This window comes from Pleurodeles waltl, chromosome 12, assembly GCF_031143425.1.
Source record: "Pleurodeles waltl isolate 20211129_DDA chromosome 12, aPleWal1.hap1.20221129, whole genome shotgun sequence".
NCBI lineage: Eukaryota > Metazoa > Chordata > Amphibia > Caudata > Salamandridae > Pleurodeles > Pleurodeles waltl.
Genome location: NC_090451.1, coordinates 289,145,485 through 289,165,301, shown reverse-complemented (window position 1 = coordinate 289,165,301; position 19,817 = coordinate 289,145,485). Strand labels below are relative to the sequence as shown.

General features: G+C 42.2%; 1 protein-coding gene across 1 annotated transcript in view; it reads left to right on the top strand.

Moving 5' to 3' along the window:
* The window catches only part of SLC6A2 (solute carrier family 6 member 2), an 821,779-nt gene that overhangs the window by 517,694 nt on the left and 284,268 nt on the right, over positions 1–19,817 (top strand). Inside the window, exon 7 of the mRNA XM_069216273.1 lies at positions 14,819–14,922. Within this exon, the coding sequence (XP_069072374.1) occupies positions 14,819–14,922 (104 nt within the window). The remainder of the gene's footprint in view (positions 1–14,818; positions 14,923–19,817) is intronic.

Genomic DNA, 19,817 nt, shown 5'->3' with positions numbered 1-19,817 from the left:
CCAAACCATTAAATCTGATTAATCTATTTATGTATGCGATGTCAGCTAACCTTTGTTGCATCTCATTTAAACATCCGATTACAAGTACAGCGTAAAACAGACACTTTCCGTCACTGCTGTTGTCAAATAAACAAACAGAGCGTTCCACTAATCCATTCCCAACACTTGCCATGTAAACCATCCCCAAACGTCAGTGAATTACTAGATTCAGACAAATCAAAGAAAAAACCCTCTATAGCTACCATCATCAATGTCATATGTGCAATCCATGCCTGGGGCGCTCTGGGGGGTGCGGGCGGACCCTGGGTTTCCTGATCCATAATAAATACAAATGTATAATAGTTCCTCTGTGCACAAGCGGGCTGCCAGCAGTTTGTGGTGCAATCACATTTATCCAAACATTTTCCAACACAAGCTTGTATTAGTGCCATTATAGGTATAGTAAATAATTTAGAACATTTTTGAGAGTGGAGGTTAGAGGTGAGACGAGCCCTCAATCTTGTCCAAAACATATTTTGGTGAGTAATGACATATCACAGCAGAAAAGCGGTTGTGGTTCAGGCACTTATTGGCAGTAACACGTTACATTATGTGCAGTATATAAATGTAAGTAGACATTTTAGTCATTCTCATTGAAAGTCCCCATCCCCATAAATGTGGCCTCTTCTGTAGGAGGCCGTACTTCCCACAGCAGATCAGGTACATCTCTAGGCCTGAGTTGTAAATTAATAAACTCCAGCACAGTATCATGGTGTAGAAGAAAGTGCATTTGACCATTATACTCAATTCACAAGTGGGCTAGAAATAACATAGAATACTTAACTGCCATTGCTCGCAGGATCTTTTGACTTCCATGAAGTATCTCCTTGCTTTGTGCACCATGGGAGTAAAGTCAGGATAGAATGCAAAAGGAGAACCAGTGTTGGTTGGACTTGGCATGGTTCTATTGAGCCATAGGATTTTGGCTCTCTTTTTATATTTATCAGCTTCACTATGATAGGTCTAGCGTTCTGTCAAGGACTTGGTTTGGGAGCTAAGTAACGGTGGGCTCACTCCACAATAAAGACACTGGAGAAGAACGTGCAACCTAATAGGGACTCCAAGATTTGTTCTGCAAGCAATTCCATGCTAACAATGTTAGTAAATTCTGCCACACCCATTACATGAATATTGCTGCAGCTGGAACATCCCTTCAGCTCTGCCCTTTTGGCCTGTGCTGTCCTTCCCTGGCAAGCTAAGATATGGTGTTTACAAATTGTTGTTATGAGTCCTCAGTGTCTGAGACTCTAAATTTCGTCTGAGAGAGTCTAGTGTCCTTTTTATCAACACATTCCTCAAAGCAATCCATTGTGCTCATCAACCAATCAATGTTATTATTGCAAGATATTGGGTTTTTGGTTGAGGGGGTGGAAATCTCAATCATTGCCAGGGTGAAACTAAAAAATCACTCAATTAACATTTCCTTAATCTTATGGTGGCCTGTCACAAATCCAGTCAGGCTTAACTTAGAGGCACTGTTTTAAGCTGTTATGCAGCACACAAAATGTAGTAGGGTGAAAAGAAAACACAAGAAGAATTCCAAATCAATTTACAGTAGAACAGGAGATATCTACTTTTAAAAGTTTAGATAAAAATAGCACCAAGAAGCAGAAAGAGCTAAATGTGGGTATCTGGTTGGGCTGGACCATTATAGAGTGCAGAACGGGCACAGGACCAAGTCTGCCCAGCTAAGGATTGTACCTTATTTCCATGGTGTAAGGTCTTTGTGGTGTTGCTTTGAGAGGCTATATGGCATCTGATTCTGATGAGGCTTTCAGCTGTGCAGCGAGGCTTTGCATCACTTGGCACTGGTTTTAATGATGCTTTCAGCTGTGTGGTGTGGATCTGCTAGGCTTTGCATTACTTGCCATTGGTTCCACTGAAGCTTGTGGTGAGACTTTACAGGGCTTTGTGCTACTTTGTGCTGGATTTGTTGGAATCTTCAGTTATGCAAGGAGAAGTTGTCTCTGATACCAGCCAAGGGTCCAGAACCTGGGGAGGAACCTCTTGGGGATCAGGAGCTCACTCCAGCAAAGGCCAGCAGGTCTCATGCAGATCCAGTTGCAGGTCCAGGCAGGTTCAGTGCAGCAGGTCAGCTGGGAAGCTGCAGGGAGGCCTATGGAGCTTGTTGTGTCCCTGCAGCTCAGAATAGGAGGTCTGCCAACTGACCCTCATAGCAACTCAGTCTAGCCTAGGATGAAGTTTAACTTCACAAGAAGCAGGGCAGACCTCAAGCCACAGGGCGGTCCTCTGAGGAACAAGATAGTCCTCAAGCAGCAGGGCAGTCCTCTGGTAGCAGCAGGCCAGTCCTCTGAGGAACCAGGCAGGCCTCAAGCAACAGGGCAGTCCTTTTAGGAACAAGGCAGGTCTTAATCTGAAGTGTCCTAGGGTGCAGAAGTATACTGAAGAGGTGGCTCAGGAGGTCCGAAATGTATACCTGGTGCCAGCCTATGAAATGAGGGTGACATCCTTGCTATCCTCACATCTGACTTTATCTCATTGTCTGGGAGGAATACACAAAGGCCAGCTGCTTAGCTAGTCACAGTCATGTGAACCAGGACACAGACTGCAGGCACCAAAGAGTTAGTACAAAAAAATGACAACTTTCTAAAATTGGCATTTTCAATATTGTGACTTAAAACCTAACTAGGGGTTTAGATTACTATTCATTTGAGCCTGAATTTGATATTCCTATCTCTTACTCATCAAAAGTTAGCACTTATTACATTTAATATGTTAACCCAATGTTACCTAACAGGAGAGAACTTATGAAATTTTCACTGTGAAACCTATCCTACATTTTACATACAGTGCACCCTGCCCTATGGGCTGTACTGGTTAGGCCCCAGCAAAAGTTATATTTTGCTAGGCGAAATGGCAGGCTTGAGACATATTTTATATCTCAGTTGATGTCCAGCAGAGAGGACTCACCAGAGTGCGCCCTCATTTGTCTACACTGCAGGCCGGGCATTAGGAGCAGAGCCAAAGCCGCAGTCTTCAATCAAAAGGCCAGCAATCTTTAGATACGCTTTGCCTGATTTTACTCACTTCGATATTGGTTTGTTGCCCGATTTAAGGAAGAATATGAGATGCTTATTTTGGAGGCATCAATGGCTTATGAGAAATGACTAGATAATTGTATTTTTCCTTTAGTTTCAAAGGAGTACACAGGAAGTACTGATAAAAAAACCTCTTATACTTTAGGGACTTTTGTGTTAGGTGCGTTGATCTGTAGTCTGCTGCTGTGTTCTTTGAAGAACATTAAATCTTCAGAGACAGTTAACCATCTGTCCAGCGGCAGCTGCAACCTGTTCACCAGCACAATGGAGCACAAGCTGCCTTCAAGGCCTTAGCCCCACCAAAGCAGTAGCCACTCGCTGGCTACCCAACAGTGTCCTGTTGGCCCGGAAAGACCCCCAACCAGGCGAACCCACTGCATTGTTCAAGTGATCCATTGTGTATTGCGGGGCCAGGCCAACGCCTCTCGCATTTTTATCTCTAGATGTCTACCTCTTTTTGAGATATAGAATTAGCTATGGGTCATTTTTTTTCACAGCACACAACTTGCGAGTCTGGGCTTGCTCAGTGACAGCTACTCACTGTGCAAGCTATCTTGTAATCTTGTACTACCTGTAGCAGTGGAAAGCAAAATGAAGGAATACATTCTGTGGTGAGTCCACCTGTTTGTCTGTTTGGGGTATATACATGCACATATATAGGCTAACATACACAAATACATGTATTATTATTATTATTATTATTATTGTTGTTGTTATTGTTATTATTGTTATATTGAGCTCCTTTCCTGCTTACTTCAATTCGTTTATAAATTGTATGGTCCCCGCAGATGATACTTTGCAGTAAGGCTGCCCACCAAGCGCCAACGCCCCCCTGCCCCCCGGCTCCAAGCGTTCTCACACTATGATAACGCCTTCCTCTATCTTGTAACAATTGCACACTTGTTACTTGGTTCGCTCTAAATTTGGTAATTCTCCATACACATATGTACCGCTTAGCCTCAATCTGTGCAATACTGTTCTAATTTTGCTTACATCCTCTGACATTCAATAACTGTTCTAATTATCACGGTATTTGCGGAATCTACCCTCTGTTTGCAACAGTGAATAGTTAGAAAAAAAACCTTAATCAAATTATGCTAAGGAAATTATATACAAGGGTCGTTAATTTTTACATATATAGCTCGTCATGGCAGAGCTGTGATAAGCCGTAAAAAAATCTAACTTTTACTCAATTTACTGGCATTTACTTTGCCAATTTCAAAAAGAAGAGAAGGCTAAGTTAAGATTGTTGAGTTTCGCCTTCCTGTCTTGCAGGTCACAGTGTGTGATAATAACGAGTGCTTAACTCAGTTAGCCATCTCGATTGCTAATATGGCAAACGCCTAGCAGTGTTTTTAAAAATACAAACCTAATTACCTTATAAATATTGATGTTAGATTTATTGCTGGAATCTCACATTTTCCTTAGTCTGGCCCTTTCAACAACAGAAAATGACAACGTTTATTAACTTGGGAGAATGTGAGTGCCTTTTCCATCCCGTTTTTCTAATCACACTGCTAGGCCAGTGATGCAATGTAAATGTTCAAGACCCCTGGAGAATGTGACGAGGCCCCCCCGGCAGTTTTATATCCCACAGCTATCTATATGGTTTCGGCTGTATTTGGGGGGGTCCATTCCTGCGCCGCAGGGGTCTGTGTTACACCACTGTGCTAGGCTGCTTTGAGGTCGGTTGTACGAGGCTTAAGCTGTCTATGGATGAATATACTGTTTGCAAATGCCTGCCAGCTGCTCAACCTTGTTCGTGATGCAGTATCCTCCCTCCTGTACTGAGTTCTCCATTTCCTTTGACCCATATGAAGTTTATCATACGTTTTTAGAATATGCTTCTCCACACACCGTAGAAAATGTAAGGAGACTTACAAACGTTTGTGTTTTGGGTTGCTCATGGATTTGTGTTGCAGTCACAGAGGTCATTTTCTTTACGTGCCCATATCGTTTGTCATACTCAGGCCCATATTTATACTTTTTGACGCAAACCAGCGGCGGTGCTGGTTTGCGTCAAAAAATTACCGCCGGCTAACGCCATTCCTACGTGCCATGCGGGCGCCTTATTTAAGGATTGACGTTAGCCGGCGCTGCGGGCTGGTTAGAGTAAAAAAAATGACTCAAACCAGGCAGCCCCGGCGTAGGGAAAAATGGGGGTTGTGCGTCAAAAAATGGTGCAAGTCAGGTTTGAGTCAAAAATCATGGCTCAAACCGGACTTGCGCCATCTTTTGACGCACAACCCCCATTAAAATGACTCCTGTCTTAGCAAAGACAGGAGTCATGCCCCCTTGCCCAATGGCCATGCCCAGGGGACTTCTGCCCCCTGGGCATGGCCATTTGGCACAGTGGCATGTAGGGGAGCCCAAATTAGGCCCCCCTATGCCACTTAAAAAAAATAAAAAAATAATACTTACCTCAACTTACCTTTACTTACCTGGGATGGGTCCCCTCATCCATGGGTGTCCTCCAGGGCTGGGCGAGGGTGGCAGGGGGTGTCCCTGGGGGCAGGGAAGGGCACCTCTGGACTGCTTCCATGGTCAGAGACCATGGAAGTGAGCCCATAGGTCCCTTAACGCCTGCCCTCACCCAGGCGTTAAAAAACGGCGCACATCAGGCTGTGCACTGTTTTTTAAGGCCCACCCCCTCCTGTGCGTCAAAATGACGCTGGAGTATAAATAAGGCGCATAGGCCTTAAAGTCATTTTTTGGGCGGGAACGCATACCTTGCATGTCATTAACGCAAGCCGGTTTCCCGCATCCCAAAAATTACGCACACAGAGCAATTTTGACGTCCGCGAAGTCGGGCATCATAGTATAAATATGGGGCAAGGTTTGTGCTGAATGTGTGTCAACATTTTTGACGCACATTCGGTGCAAACAGAGTATAAATATGCCCCTCAGTTTTTTTGCAGTCACTCCACCGTCACTTACCAGACCAGAGTAATAATGCACGAGTAGTCAACTGGACACTTAAGGTAATCTGCAGTGGATACAGTATCTAAAAACAACATCTGAAAGTCGTTGGACGAGACCACAACATGTGCACTAGATTAAACCTGTCTGGGATGCAATTCAAGCATCGATTGATTTTAGTGACAGAATGTCTGGTATATGTCTTTATTCAGGCTCTGTTTGTTGTAAAAATGAACAATGGATCGAGATATTTTGTGGCTATTAACGTTTTAGTTCTCGTTTAAAAATGTATTTTTATCAGCAGCATCATACTAATAACTCCTCTGCCTAACCAGAATTAATAAAATAGGTAGATAGACAGATGTAGATAGATAGATTTGTATTATAGTTGCATTTCATAGCACTTCTGCCCCTGACAACACACCAAAGTGCATTAATGGATGTGCTGCTTGCTAGGTTGCGTGGCCGTGCTTGGTTGAAAAAATGTAAGTTGCTGTGTGGCCTAAGTTGGAAGCATTTTATTTTCATGTGTCTGTGACCTGTGTGGTCCTCCTAACTTGCCATAGGTTGCTGCATCTAACTGAGGTATGGTGGTCAGAAGAGTAAGGGAGTGCATTTCATTAACATTAATTCATTGTTATGTCTTACTGAGTGGGTCTACATAGGATCTGCCCATGAGTGGCAGAGCAGCAGTCAACGGCATACAACAGATAGAGGGAGACATAGCAGAATCTCTATGTCTTCCCACTGGAGCGGAAGGAAAGCAACTCCCAGATATGGACTGCATACAGTCCTCTGTGGAAAATGAGATCAGGAGTTCTGCAAGAAGCAACCTGGAATAATCCCTTGTCAAGCCAGGGGAATACAGTCAAAGCAAACACTCTTCAGAGAATATTAGTGGTGCAGAAACTTTAGTTAAGTATTTGGTTTACGATATCAAACTTTCCAACTTATCTAACCAAAAAAGTCCTTGCTTTCTCATCTGGGTCCAGATGACGAATCTTGTTTGTAGATAAGAGTATACAAAAACAAAGAGGGAGAAGGAGGTTGTGGGGCTGGGTCTGTCCTCCTTATAGCCTATATAACAATACAAAAGAGGCCCAGCTAAAATAACTACCACAGGATGGACAAGAAATCATACCACCTCCAAGAGATCTATTTTATCATTAGAATTACTAGGAGACAGGTATTTTTAACTCACCCAAAACCCCACCACTCCTATCCCTCCTGTGATTCACAGTGACAAGACTACATCAGTGCTCCCACATATCCCGCAGGTCATAGTACGCCCCACTCTGTAGCGGAACGGGAAGAAACCCAATGATGCAGCAGGCCACAAAGGGGTATCCCTGGTGGTTGAGGGTTTTCTAACAGGAAAATCCTGTTGTAGTTCTTTTAGCTGGGCCTCTTTTGTAATGTAGATAAGAGTAACCAGGAGCTGCAAATCAAATCAAATTAATCACCACCAGACATAATCAGTCAGTTAATCAATACAAATCATTAATATCAGGACAAGTGCATAAAGTACATTCCATAAAATAAAAGTCCCTATTCTAAGCTATGGAGAATAAGAGACAAGCATCAGTTAGAACCCATAAAGAGCTCTCAATTTGAGTTGAAAGTATGAAGCTTTTAGCATTAATACTCAGATCATAAAGCAACTCTGGGGTGTTTTATGCTATGTTGTTCAAAAAGTGAACATATACCCATAAACTCCAGCTGAGACCCATATAATCACTTTAGGTGAGCCCTCCAAGTTAAATACATTCTCTAAAAATGTCATAACTGCATCAGTACTATTTGACTCAACAAATGAAAAATAAATCCACTTGGAATAGTAGTCAATCAATAAAATTAAATACCTTATTGTGTCTGGACATAAAGAATACAGACCAGAGACACCTAAACCTACTTTGTCCCAGGCAGCTCTGGATGCAGAGGATCTTCTTTAGTCTTCCAGTGCTTGTCCGAAAGAAATTATAAAGTCAAAGTCAAAGTTCAAGACAAATGTAGACACAGTGAATGTTCGTTAGAATTTACCCAGGATTGAAAGGTGAATCCGAAAGCTTTCACTTGTTACAAGCTGCTGGGGACCCAAGCTCATAGTCAGGAAGACATGTTCACAATTGAAAGACCCTAGACAACAAAGAGATAGATGTAGCTGGCCATAAATCAAGAGGACACGGACTAATGCTCAGCTTCTATAATATTATTCAACCTTTTGCCATAGAGACATTGAAGTGCCAAGCTATCATTAGACATTGCTTGCTAGGGTTCATCTGGAGTGGTAGGGAGCCAACGGTCTTTGCTTGCTACATCAATCATGGGGAAACACGTGAATACCATAAGGGTATGTTCTGCTTATAGGCTGCTAGGTAAAATGCTCTAAAATGTCTATACAGTAGTGGCAGAGGAACACCTTATGGTGAGTACTGACAATTTGCAACAAGGCTGAGTGTCTAAATGACGTGCTCATGGGTGAACAAGAGATCAGTTCAAGTAGAAACTGTGTGAATACGTTTAAGCCCCACCTGGAACTAAACGAGGGGAAGCTTATGGGTATGTATTGATCATAAGTGGCCTCAGGCATTGATTGATCACCGGTAGTCCGTAGAAGAGACAAAGTAGCAAGAGGAGCAACCCCTGGCATCTACTGGTCACATGCAGCCAGATAAATGTTTTTGATAGTCAACCTAATCCTGAGTAGCAGCAGACTCAAGAGCCAGAGCTGGAAACAGGCAACCTAAGTAAATACCCTAGGGGTGAGCTCATGAGAGAAACCTCTATCCAAGCACTGGACTATGAATGCAGTCAAGAAGGAACCTGGTGCTCAATTGAGTGTAGTTCCACTCTCTGCGCACCATCCAAATCGCAGATGCAGACTGGAGTTTGTGAAAGCAAAGAGTAAGTGTGAGGGAAGTGGACAATAGGATCCCTCTAACACTCTGATTACCAACAGCCACAAAAAGAGTTAGGCATTTTTCCCTACTGAATTTCAGATTGTCTTCTATGCTTCCTGCTTGTTTTAGGAGCAAGTTGTGTAGATTTCCTGCTTGCTCAGTCAATGAGGTCCCACTGATGCTTTGCTTCTTGGAGGAGGCTATGGAGAGATGGGGTACTTATCAAAAGAGGAGTGCTCTGTTCTTTGAGTATCTTTGGAATTTATATTGGAAGAACAATGGATCTTTGTCCTGGATGGCCCTGTGGAATATGCAAAATGTCTTGGTGTCTTGAAGGCAAATCACCTAGCTATATGGAGCAAGAGGAGTGCCAAGAGAAATGGTATAATATGTTCTGGTGGAAAGTGTGTAGCAGGGTCAGACTGGCCCATAGGGCAATAAAGCAGTGTCTGAAGGATTGGTCTGACAGGTCAATGTATCAGCTGTTTCTTTGGCTGCGTGGGCCTGTTTTATCAGCTGGTAACCGGTTTGTATTGTTAATTTCCCTGATATTACCACAAACATTGCTACAGAAAGCTCAAATGCATTCTCTCTGCCTTACCTCGTACAACACTTATATAGTGTGTCTTTACAAGTTCAAAACTGCCCCAATGTACAGACCTGGGACAAATTTTCGTTTTGTAATTCACTAACAGGGGCCACTTTTATTTTGGTGCCTGTGCCTTTTTTCTGTCCCACTCTGACCCTGGGTTGTAGTAGCTGTTTTTCTGCTACATTTTTGATCCTGTGGAAGTTTATGAAATATGGGGAATAGTGCCTCATTGTACAGACCATTTGCATAGTATGCACATGCGGAGGATGACAGTGGCCTGTAGTTTCTGTCAATATCCAGGATGTGGGAAGTTGCAGCTAAATGTTTGGCCTGTGCAGAAGGTGATTCTTATCACTTGATTCATTTGAGGGCTCAAGGAAATGTTGAAATGTATAATCACTGTAAGATATTATACTGTTGTGTCCAGCATTACTGCTGTTCCTCTCCTGAGATTTCATCATTCCAGGACAGTGCTTCCAGCCATGGGATTGAGCCTTTGGCTACCACCTCCACAGAGTAGTGGTGCTGAGCACATTGACAAATGTGTATTCTTGACATGGTAATGTAAACACCGGTCAGACTTAGCCACCCCAGACCTTCATCTCTTTCTACACTCTCTCCTGGAACATTATGCAGGGATAAGTCATGTAGCAAATCACTCCTACACCAGTACTGCTATGAAGATAAGGACTCATTATAGACACATGCCTCGACAGCCCCAAGCACACCACATCATCCTCCATTTTGCTTTCTTACTAGACAGATCCAAATCTGTTTATCACAAGGTAACACAATAATCTGTGTGACATCATGTGACATCACTTCATGCCTACTGCATATTTCAGTCTTCCAGAGGTTGAGCCCAATGGATCAAAAATATTTTTCACAATGTTCTTTCATACTACTGATTTCCATTTTATTTTTCCAACTGGCCCGGGTCTTATTACTCCCCAAACGAAATGTTCTTTTCTACCCTGTTTTCAATTAATTTTAGCAATTGGAATTTCGTCAGTCAGCATTGAGCCTTTCCAGTCTCTGTCTTTGGCTTATCTTGCCCAATCTTGCCAATCCTTGTTAAGATTGGAGACTGTTATGCTTTTTCTGCGTTTTCCTCTTTTTAAGTGACTCCTCCATACAAACACCCATTACTTACATGTTTACCTGTCAAAAGGGCAACATTGTGGCTATAGGAGTCACTCAGTCTTACGGCCATTTTAGCAAGAGAGGAAGGTGCCACCAATACATTCAGTTTTTCTTTGGATGATGTTGACGGTCATATCTTCAGTTCCATGTTCCATATGCTTAAGTGTTGTAAGTTTTCCATTGTCAATGGGTAGGAAATGTGTCTTGTATGAACTTCTTTTAATTTGGTTGGATAGCACCAAGTCATCAATGGCACAGAGACAATGGTCCAATCTGGGTGACTGTTCCACAGGGTTTTCCAATTTGTTAATGATCTTTGTGCTACCAGTGCAGCTGTAGCAGGTTGGGTTAAAGGAGCTGGCGTTGTCTCGTGAGAGTCTCAGATATAGATTGAATGGGAAAAAGGAGACAAAGAAGCTTTGTCAAACAAGAGTGTGTGTCAAAAGGTGTTGGTGTCAATGGATGTAGTGAAACAAAGCTGTATCTGCTATGTAGCAGGAAGACATCCAGTTTAGGATACTTCTTTGAATTCAAAGAATTTCGAGTCTATGTAGTAGAGTCTGGTGGTTTACAGTGTCAAATGTAGTGAAGAGTTCTAGGAATAGGAGAGTTGATTTTTAAATCATCACACATCTATATCAGAATGAGTTCAGTGCCTCTGCTTGGTCGCAAGCTTATTTGATGGTCTATTACTTTCTATGAAGAAAGTCATCTATGAAACAGCAGCTCTCACAATTAGATTTTCTATGACTGGCCCATTGGAGAGTGGTCAGTAGTTGACTAGAGCTGATGAACCAATATATGTTTTTGTTTGAGGGAAACTTTTCTGTGACAGGAAGTTTCTGAGGATAGTTCTTTCTGCAATGGGTGCTGGTGTGTTGTATAAGAGATCTTAGAAGGTACATGCTGGGAGACGTCTCCTGAGGATCTAAACAGATTACCTTCCATGACCAGTTGTTTGAAATTGGCTTCAGAGAGCAGTTTGAGGAAGCCTAAATATTCCTTTGCTTTAACCTTTTGTTAGTGTACCATGTTTTTCTTAAGCTAGAAGTAGGCCACTAGGTCTGTGCTGAAGGCTTCCAGGTTCTATCCATCACAAAATACTTGGAAGTGGGGTTTTGATTGTAGCGGTAAACTTTAGATTCCAGAATTTCCGAGAGGATCCCTTGTTGTCCCATATAGGTATGTCAATCGACATTTCACATTAAATATAAATATGGTTTAATGACAAAGTTCAGCTTAGTGGCTGCCACCTACATGACCTAATTTTTGTGAGTGAATTATAGGCATATAATGTAAAGTGGGAATTATACAGAGTGGAGGCACAAATGGACATATACATTTCACATCTAAACCTGCACATTAGCAATAATCAATCACATATATATAACTTTTATGCAAACATATCGTGAACATCATTAGCATAGTGTAAACATCATTAGAACCTTTAAAAGTTGGGAATTCCATTGAAGGGAATGGAACAGAAGTGAGCTACAAACACTGGTATAGGCTTGCTCGTGTCAACTTTTCAGTGTCCTAATTTACAAACTCTCACTCTCCCTCCCCTCTGCCTGTGCAGTATTTTAGAATTACGCAGGGAAACAGGAGAGGCCAAGGCTGTGTAAGAGAGAAAACATTGAGACCTCCTCTCTTCTCCTGTGGTTGAATGGTCACTGTGGAAGGAGGAAGTGGGAGTTCTCCTCAGCTCCTGTGTGTCCCTCACCTCTGCTAAACAAAGACACTGCAATTTGGAGAATCTAGGGTGAACTTCGGCCTTCTTTCGTTCACTGCTTCTCCTGTCCATGTTTGACACTTTCTGCTTCGGCCACACACTGATATAACTGTTGAACGTTCACAGAAGGAGATATGAAACTGAGGTTTAGACACTTTAGAGTGAGGATGAGTGGCTCAAACGTCTTGTCTCCTGGGAGGCATTTTTTTTAATTAGAAAATTCAGCCCTAACGGGACGGAATGTTCTAGTAGCTGTATACTCCACCATAGCTAGCTATGCCACCCATTAAAATCCCAGTCATTTGTTTTCGGACCTCGCCTTTGGATTGGGTCCATAATGTTAGAGAGGGCCTTGAAGGGCTGCTATAGCCCCATTTGGCAGGCTATAATGTAAGATCAGAATTCTGGGAGCCCCACTGACGACAATTAAGTGGCTCAGGGCTAATAATGGCTGATATTTCCCTTCTGTTCCCACTTTGCAGTGTTTGTTTTTGTGGCCTGCTTGTTTAATATAGAAAATTCAACTCTTATTGATGGGCTGTAATTTTATATTATGCAAAACACCTTTCTTAAACTGAAAATGTATAATGAAACCTATGGTGATCATTATGACCCTAGTGGTCTTCCATCCGCCAGGGTTAATGTGGTGGTATCACCACCAACAGGCTGGCGGTGAGGACCACCACATTATGAGTGTGGCCACATCTCCACCCATACCGCCATAGCGGTATGAATTCCTTCCCTGTCACTGGTCAACGGCTCCCCTCAGCAAGCACTTGACCCCCCCACCCCCTCTACAGTCACGGCGCCTCCCATCCCCCCTATTCACATATAGCCCGCACCCCCTCTACTCACATGGCCCCCACCCACCTACTCACATAGCGCCCCTTTCCGCATACATGCACACAGACACCCACACACACCACGCATACACCCACTCACTTACACTTCCAGACACGCATCCACTCACACTAATCCATACACGCATTCACTTACACATACTCACACGCATTCAGGCATGCATACACACAAACATCCAAACACGCATGCTCACATGCATACACACTGACATGCAGACACAGACTCACTTCAACATTCATACATGCATTCACTCACACACATACAACCATGCATACACCACAACACTCACAGTTGCATTCACACACACACACACACAAATGCATACACACAGACGGACACCACACACTCAGACACGCACACACAACATCCTCCCACCCCCCTACCTTGTCTGAGACCCAACTTACCTTGTCTTGCGAGGAGGTCGTCCGGCAATTAACTGGAAGGGGCGCTTCCACCGCCAGCAGGACACCACCAGGATGTATTAATGGTCTTAATACGGCTGGTGGCATCCTTCTGGCGTGGCGGGGCAATGCAGGTGGTAGCAACATCAGTGCTCCACTGCCCGCCAGCCTTTCTACTGCCGGATATTTGCCCAAAGTTTGGTGGAAATACAGCAGTACCCATAATATGGCGAGCGGAAGACCACCAGCGCTGGCGGTCTTCTGGCATCCGTGGCTTTGGCGGTCTCACTGAGAGACTGCCAAAGTCATAATGAGAGCCTATATGTCTTGTTAACCTACCCAGGAACGTAGGAACAGAGAATTAAATAACAGATTTGAGACAGATTATTTGAAGATAGAGGAAGGTGATGGCAAGACAGATTTTCTGGCTTTGTTATGAATGGTAATGATAAGGGGTAATGTGTCCTAGATAAAAGACAGAGCAAGGGAGACAGTCATCGGAGACTGAGTACAGAAAAAAGAGAGAGACAAAGAAGAAAGAGTGAAATACCAGTAAGTAGCGAATGAGTGGAAGGATAGATAGATATATAGATAGATAGATAGATAGATAGATAGATAGATAGATAGATAGATAGTGTTTATGTGTGCGTGAGAGAGAGAGAGAGATGGCTTTTAGATTTTTCCTATGATTTGACTGTAAGGAAACATTAAGCTACAAAGCAGATACAGCAATGTTAGGCTCTAAGACTGTAGAAATAGAAATGGCTTTTTTATTTTGTCCTATTCCAAAATTAAAAAAAATAGATACGGTTGCGGCATATAAATGGTATGCTGACATGCTTTCAATTTGGGTTATATTTTGAGTGGCCCGTACAGTGCTTAACAATGAACAAGCTGGAGCACCCTGGCCATAACTGACAAAAACAATTACAGTACCATAAATGCACAGTCCTACAAATCCCTCCTGTACTGTAGAAAGCAGACACATGTTTATGTTGCGTGAACTTTACTGAACTGCATTATAGACATTTAGACGTAGGAGAACCCCCCTATTGCTCTTTCAAATAACTAAAAAAGAACGAGCAAATATTTTGAATTTTTTAGCTGGCAGGCAATGCAAAAAAACATAATTCAATAAAAACACCAATACTAAATATTTACTTTTTCTTTAGGTCTGGATCGATGCAGCCACTCAGATCTTTTACTCGTTAGGCGCTGGATTTGGAGTGTTAATTGCATTTGCCAGTTATAATAAATTTGACAACAACTGTTACAGGTAAGGAGCCTTTTCTTCCTTCCCTTGATGTTACTACACGTGTTTTTGTTGCATGCCCGGTAAAGTAAAATCAGAGGGCTGCCTTGCATGTCGTCCATTGAGAAATGAGAAGTCAGTGTAATATTTATTTGGCCAATTTTACACAGTCCTTGAAAATGCTGAAGGTAGAAAGAGGAAACGCGTTACTTCTATTTTGTCTCCGTTAAGTGTATAATTTATCTTTCACAAGACTATATACGTCAACCCCTTGTCACGCTTTACTAGCTGACACATGGTGCTTTTTGATAAAGGGTGTATTTAATGCCTGCCTTAAAGCGCTGTAGACAGTTCTCACCCTGTACACGTGTTTACAATGTCTTATGGTTCGGTTTGACTTCTGACATCCATCTGCCAGTATAACCCCAAGTACAAAGTTCAAGTGCAGTTCTGTCCCTGGGGGGAAATGAGTAATTCAAACATACCTTGACATACATTCTTTACATGCAGATTAACACATCAATCCATGCTGATGTCGATTTAGACCTTAGTCCCTGATTCTGAGTTGTGCGGAAAATGCATGGTAATGACCGATTCCTTAAATTGCATAACCAATGGGACATTTACTAGGTTAGTAATTGCCACCTATTCCAAGTTCTGTAGGTCAGAATGATAAGTCATGTATTAAATGAGTTTAGAACAATATTTACCGCATGTTTTGCATTTTCCAAGCAATTTTTACCAGGACAGTTTCAACATTTGTTAAATATCTTAGGTGGTGATCTAGTAATGGTGCGGGAACACACTTATCCCGATACTGTGGTGGCATATGAGGGTTGTGCTGAGGCACACCCATTTGTAGGCTCCTGATGCTGTATTGGGGTGTGTGCTTTGTGTGTATAGATGACGTGTGAACGGTGGTACAATATATTGTTCTTCAACTTAAACATTCTCAAAACTGAACATAAACATCCAAAAAGTGTGTAGTCTTACAGTGTTGTGGCTGCAGCATTTCAGCTATCCCGGTGTCCAAGGTCCGCTGTACATTGCATGGGTCAGTGGCTCCCGGGTGTCATAAAACACCGCAACTTGGTCCACAAGAAGCTGGCAGCTCTATGCTGCCAGCCTCACTCACCTGGGGCTGTTTTCTCTTGAGCTCTTGACCGCCTGGTTGTTTCTTATTGCCTTTCCAGCTCCAAAATGGCAATCACCTATCTGGGAGTTTGGAGCTGCCTTTTAATGCTGCCGAGTGCTTTAAATGGGCCGGTACTCACCGGTACTAAGTACCGGCACTTTTCAGTTTTTACCCTCACAAAGGAGAGTACCGGTACTCGGAGGAACAGTGAGAACGTGAGCGAGACATTCCACAGTCGCGTCTCAGTGTTGTTCAAAGCTGAGCTGCTGATGAACCATCAGCAGCTCATTTGCATTGTCAGGGCTCCCTGCAGTTCAGGCAGCTTTCATCATAAGGTGATTCACAGTGCAGGGTCCATTGACCCTGTGCAGTTAATGCCATTGTACATGTGCGATGCAGGGCCCCTTGCCTGTCCCATGCGAAACAGGACATTAAATCCAATGTGTGAAATGTTAGGTTTTTTTAGCAGATGTAAGTGGTTTGTGCCACAGTAGAGTTTGGAAGGCAAGCAACAGGGTAAAAAAAAAATCCAGTTCTGTGTGGGCACGGTTTTACAAGGGCAAATAATGAAGCTGCATTTGGTTTTCTTCAGCGCCCTGTAAGAGAGGGTGAGAAATATGTGAAAGAGGAGAATGAGAGGAGAAAGAGATAAAAAGTGTGGAGAGTGAAGACAGGGAGAGCAAGAGACATTGATATGAACAAATTCCATATTGATGGAATTTGTCAACACCTAATAAGGCATGATTTAATCAAACAGTATCTCTCTGTGAAATATAAATTAAGCTCCCTTCCAGCATCATTCTTTTATTTTCAGATATTTCAAACGCTATACATGTGATGCAATTGCGCCCAAAGTAAGCCACGGTCATACTTTAAATTGATTCTGCTGCAGCATGGTGCATTTCATTCTGCGTCCAGCCCTAGTGTTTTCTAAAAGGATTTTTTGCACTATAGTCAGGGCCACTGGAATTATGCTGCAGGGAGGACCAAATTATGCAGCGGAAATTACTAAATTACGCAGCAAGAAAAGGCAAATTAGGAGGCCTAATGCAGCACACTTTATGATAATATTACTACACTATTTTTTTCATTTTTACATACAGTAGCATTGTATGGGAAAGTATTTCACCTTATTAGTACCAGTTTACTGCCCTGATACAGCAATAAGAAACTCAACGATGATCAGCAAACCTTTGTGAAAGCCCTTCCACTGCACAGGAGCATTTGTCACCATGTTTTTAGCAACTTTTGAGCAACTTTTGAACAGTTTAAACTGAAAAGAATTATTTTGGGTATAATCTGGAGATTATGCAGCACATAATGGTAATGGTTTATGTGACAAATGCAGAAATTCCATTAATATGCGGAAAATAGCCTGAGCTGAAGAATTAGATTATTCCAGTGTCCCTGAAAATAGGATTACAGATCAGTGCCCTGAAATGCATGTCGTGTGTTTGACCGCAGTGACAAGGCTAATACTGTTTGCCACTGATTCTCTGGCAGATAGCTTTTTCTGGTATATTATATGTATAAAGGTCAGTCGAATTTTGCATGTGTATATTTATTCCATTCGAAAGGAGATGGAGATTGAAAGGAGAAGAGAAACAATCTGGAGATAGGGTGAAAGGGAGGAACAGGAATGAGGATAAGGGTTGGAGAAAGTGAAAAGAGAAGGTATGAAAGAAAGAGAAAGAGACAGATGAGAAAAAGTGATAGAAGAAAGAATGAGGTGTGAAGACAAGCATTATTAAGTAGAAGAAGGATTCAGAAAGGGAGTCACAGATATATAATGATAGAAAGGAGGATGGAAGGGACTGATGGAAAGGATGAGGGAGCAGAAGGAAAAGGAAGAATGAGGGAAAGGAGATCGGAAACCTGCAGTTTTTGATTTAAAAATGAATTAAAATGCATGACTTTAAGGGGGTCCCGCTTTCTGAAGAAGTAGCTTGCCACCAATATTCATTGAAATAGAATTTGTCCTCTTACAAAGTTGCATGCTGAAATGAAATGTCTATTCATGTTAAATATTCAAAAGAGGCTCTTGGGCTCTCTAAATACAAATACAAGCACACAAGAGGAACTGTGAATACAATTTCAACTTTAGCAGGAAGTCAATTGTCTTGCAACATAATATGAGAAAGAAAGAAAAAAAGAAAGAAAGAAAGAAAGAAAGAAAAAAAGAAAGAAAGAAAGAAAGAAAGAAAGAAAGAAAGAAAGAAAGAAAGAAAGAAAGAAAGGAAAAAAAGACATAAATCATCAATGCTTATTTTCTCAGTCACCACATGGAGTTCTACAGCCTTTGTTTTTTGTTCTTTAAATACATTGCATCACTGTGCATCATTATCTCGTAACTTTTAAACCGACAACTATCACGTTAGGTGAATAAACACTATTATTGAATTCAAGAGAAATACAAAGGTACTTTAAAGGAAGCACCAAAGCTGAACAAACAGTAACAATCTAGATAAGGAGAGGCAAAATCTGTCAACAAGAATGGGATCATGGTTATTGTCTAGGTTTCTTTCTCATACTGCAAACAGTATCCATTATCATGGATAAGTGAAAATTCAAAAGTTGTTCAGATGCTATGAGTACAGGAATAATCTGCACGCATTGGAAATTTGAAAAAACTTGCTAAATGTATACTTTTACACATGCAAAACAAATTTTATAATAGTTGAAATGTGTCTGTAGCCTCGTGCACAATTGTGCACTGAGAAAGTCTTAACTTTGTTCATAAGTCCTTTCCTCTTAGCCCCGCCACTAGCTCCACCCCAAACTCCGCCCAAAACCCCACCCTCAGTCTATGGCTTAATTTGGTGAGTACCTGCACTTATTTTTTCCCTTTTCAAACACTGATGCTACCTGTAAGAAATGGGATTTCTGGTTGGCTAGGGTATGCACCTCAGCCAGGCAGAAACCACCACTCTAGTCAGAGCGAGTAAGATAACCTGTGCTCACCACTAGTAGCTTGGCACAGAGCAGTCATGCTTATCCTCAGAGTTCATGTGTAAAACACTTGCCCAATAAACTCACACAAGTGACACAATCAATACACTACAAAAGAGACTCCACACTGGATTCTATCTAAAAATATAGCATATGATAGATAACATAAGTCAGAACAACTATTTTTATGAGCAAGGTGTGGTCTCTGCAATTCCCAAGTTAGTACTCACTATCTTGGCTAGGCAAGAATAAAAAGTTTGCACACCCGAACATCAGGGCATGAAGTTTATCGATTATAGGATAAAGGCCCATGGGTCATTACCATTGTAATGTCATTTGATATCTTGGCAATGCAAGCACCAAACATCATATACATTATTGTGGCTACTATGCAGTAATCACAATAGACCAGATAACCAAACAAGGTAAAGTAAAAACAACGTAAGTTATGGCATCAGGGCATGAAGTACAATGATCACATATAAATACTCAGTGTCCCCACAAAACCTGGACTCCCCAGGGATACTCTCCCAGTTATCCCATAAGACAGAGGTAGTGATTTATGAGGCACACCATGACGGTCAACAATAAAACCACCTGCCTCAGGGCACCTGGGTCTGCAATACAATAATGCAGAATCAAACACCTTGTAGCAGCACTCATCCACCCTGGGGCACTTCCCCGTAATAGAGTATTCAAGCATTTAGTGCAATTATGGTCAGGCGGGTGGGTAAACTTGATCACAGTACCATGATTTATGGTGGTTATAACTGGAGCACAGTACACGGTGACCTCCTCAGAGGCTCCCCTACTCTCATGGCAGACAAGGAATTCA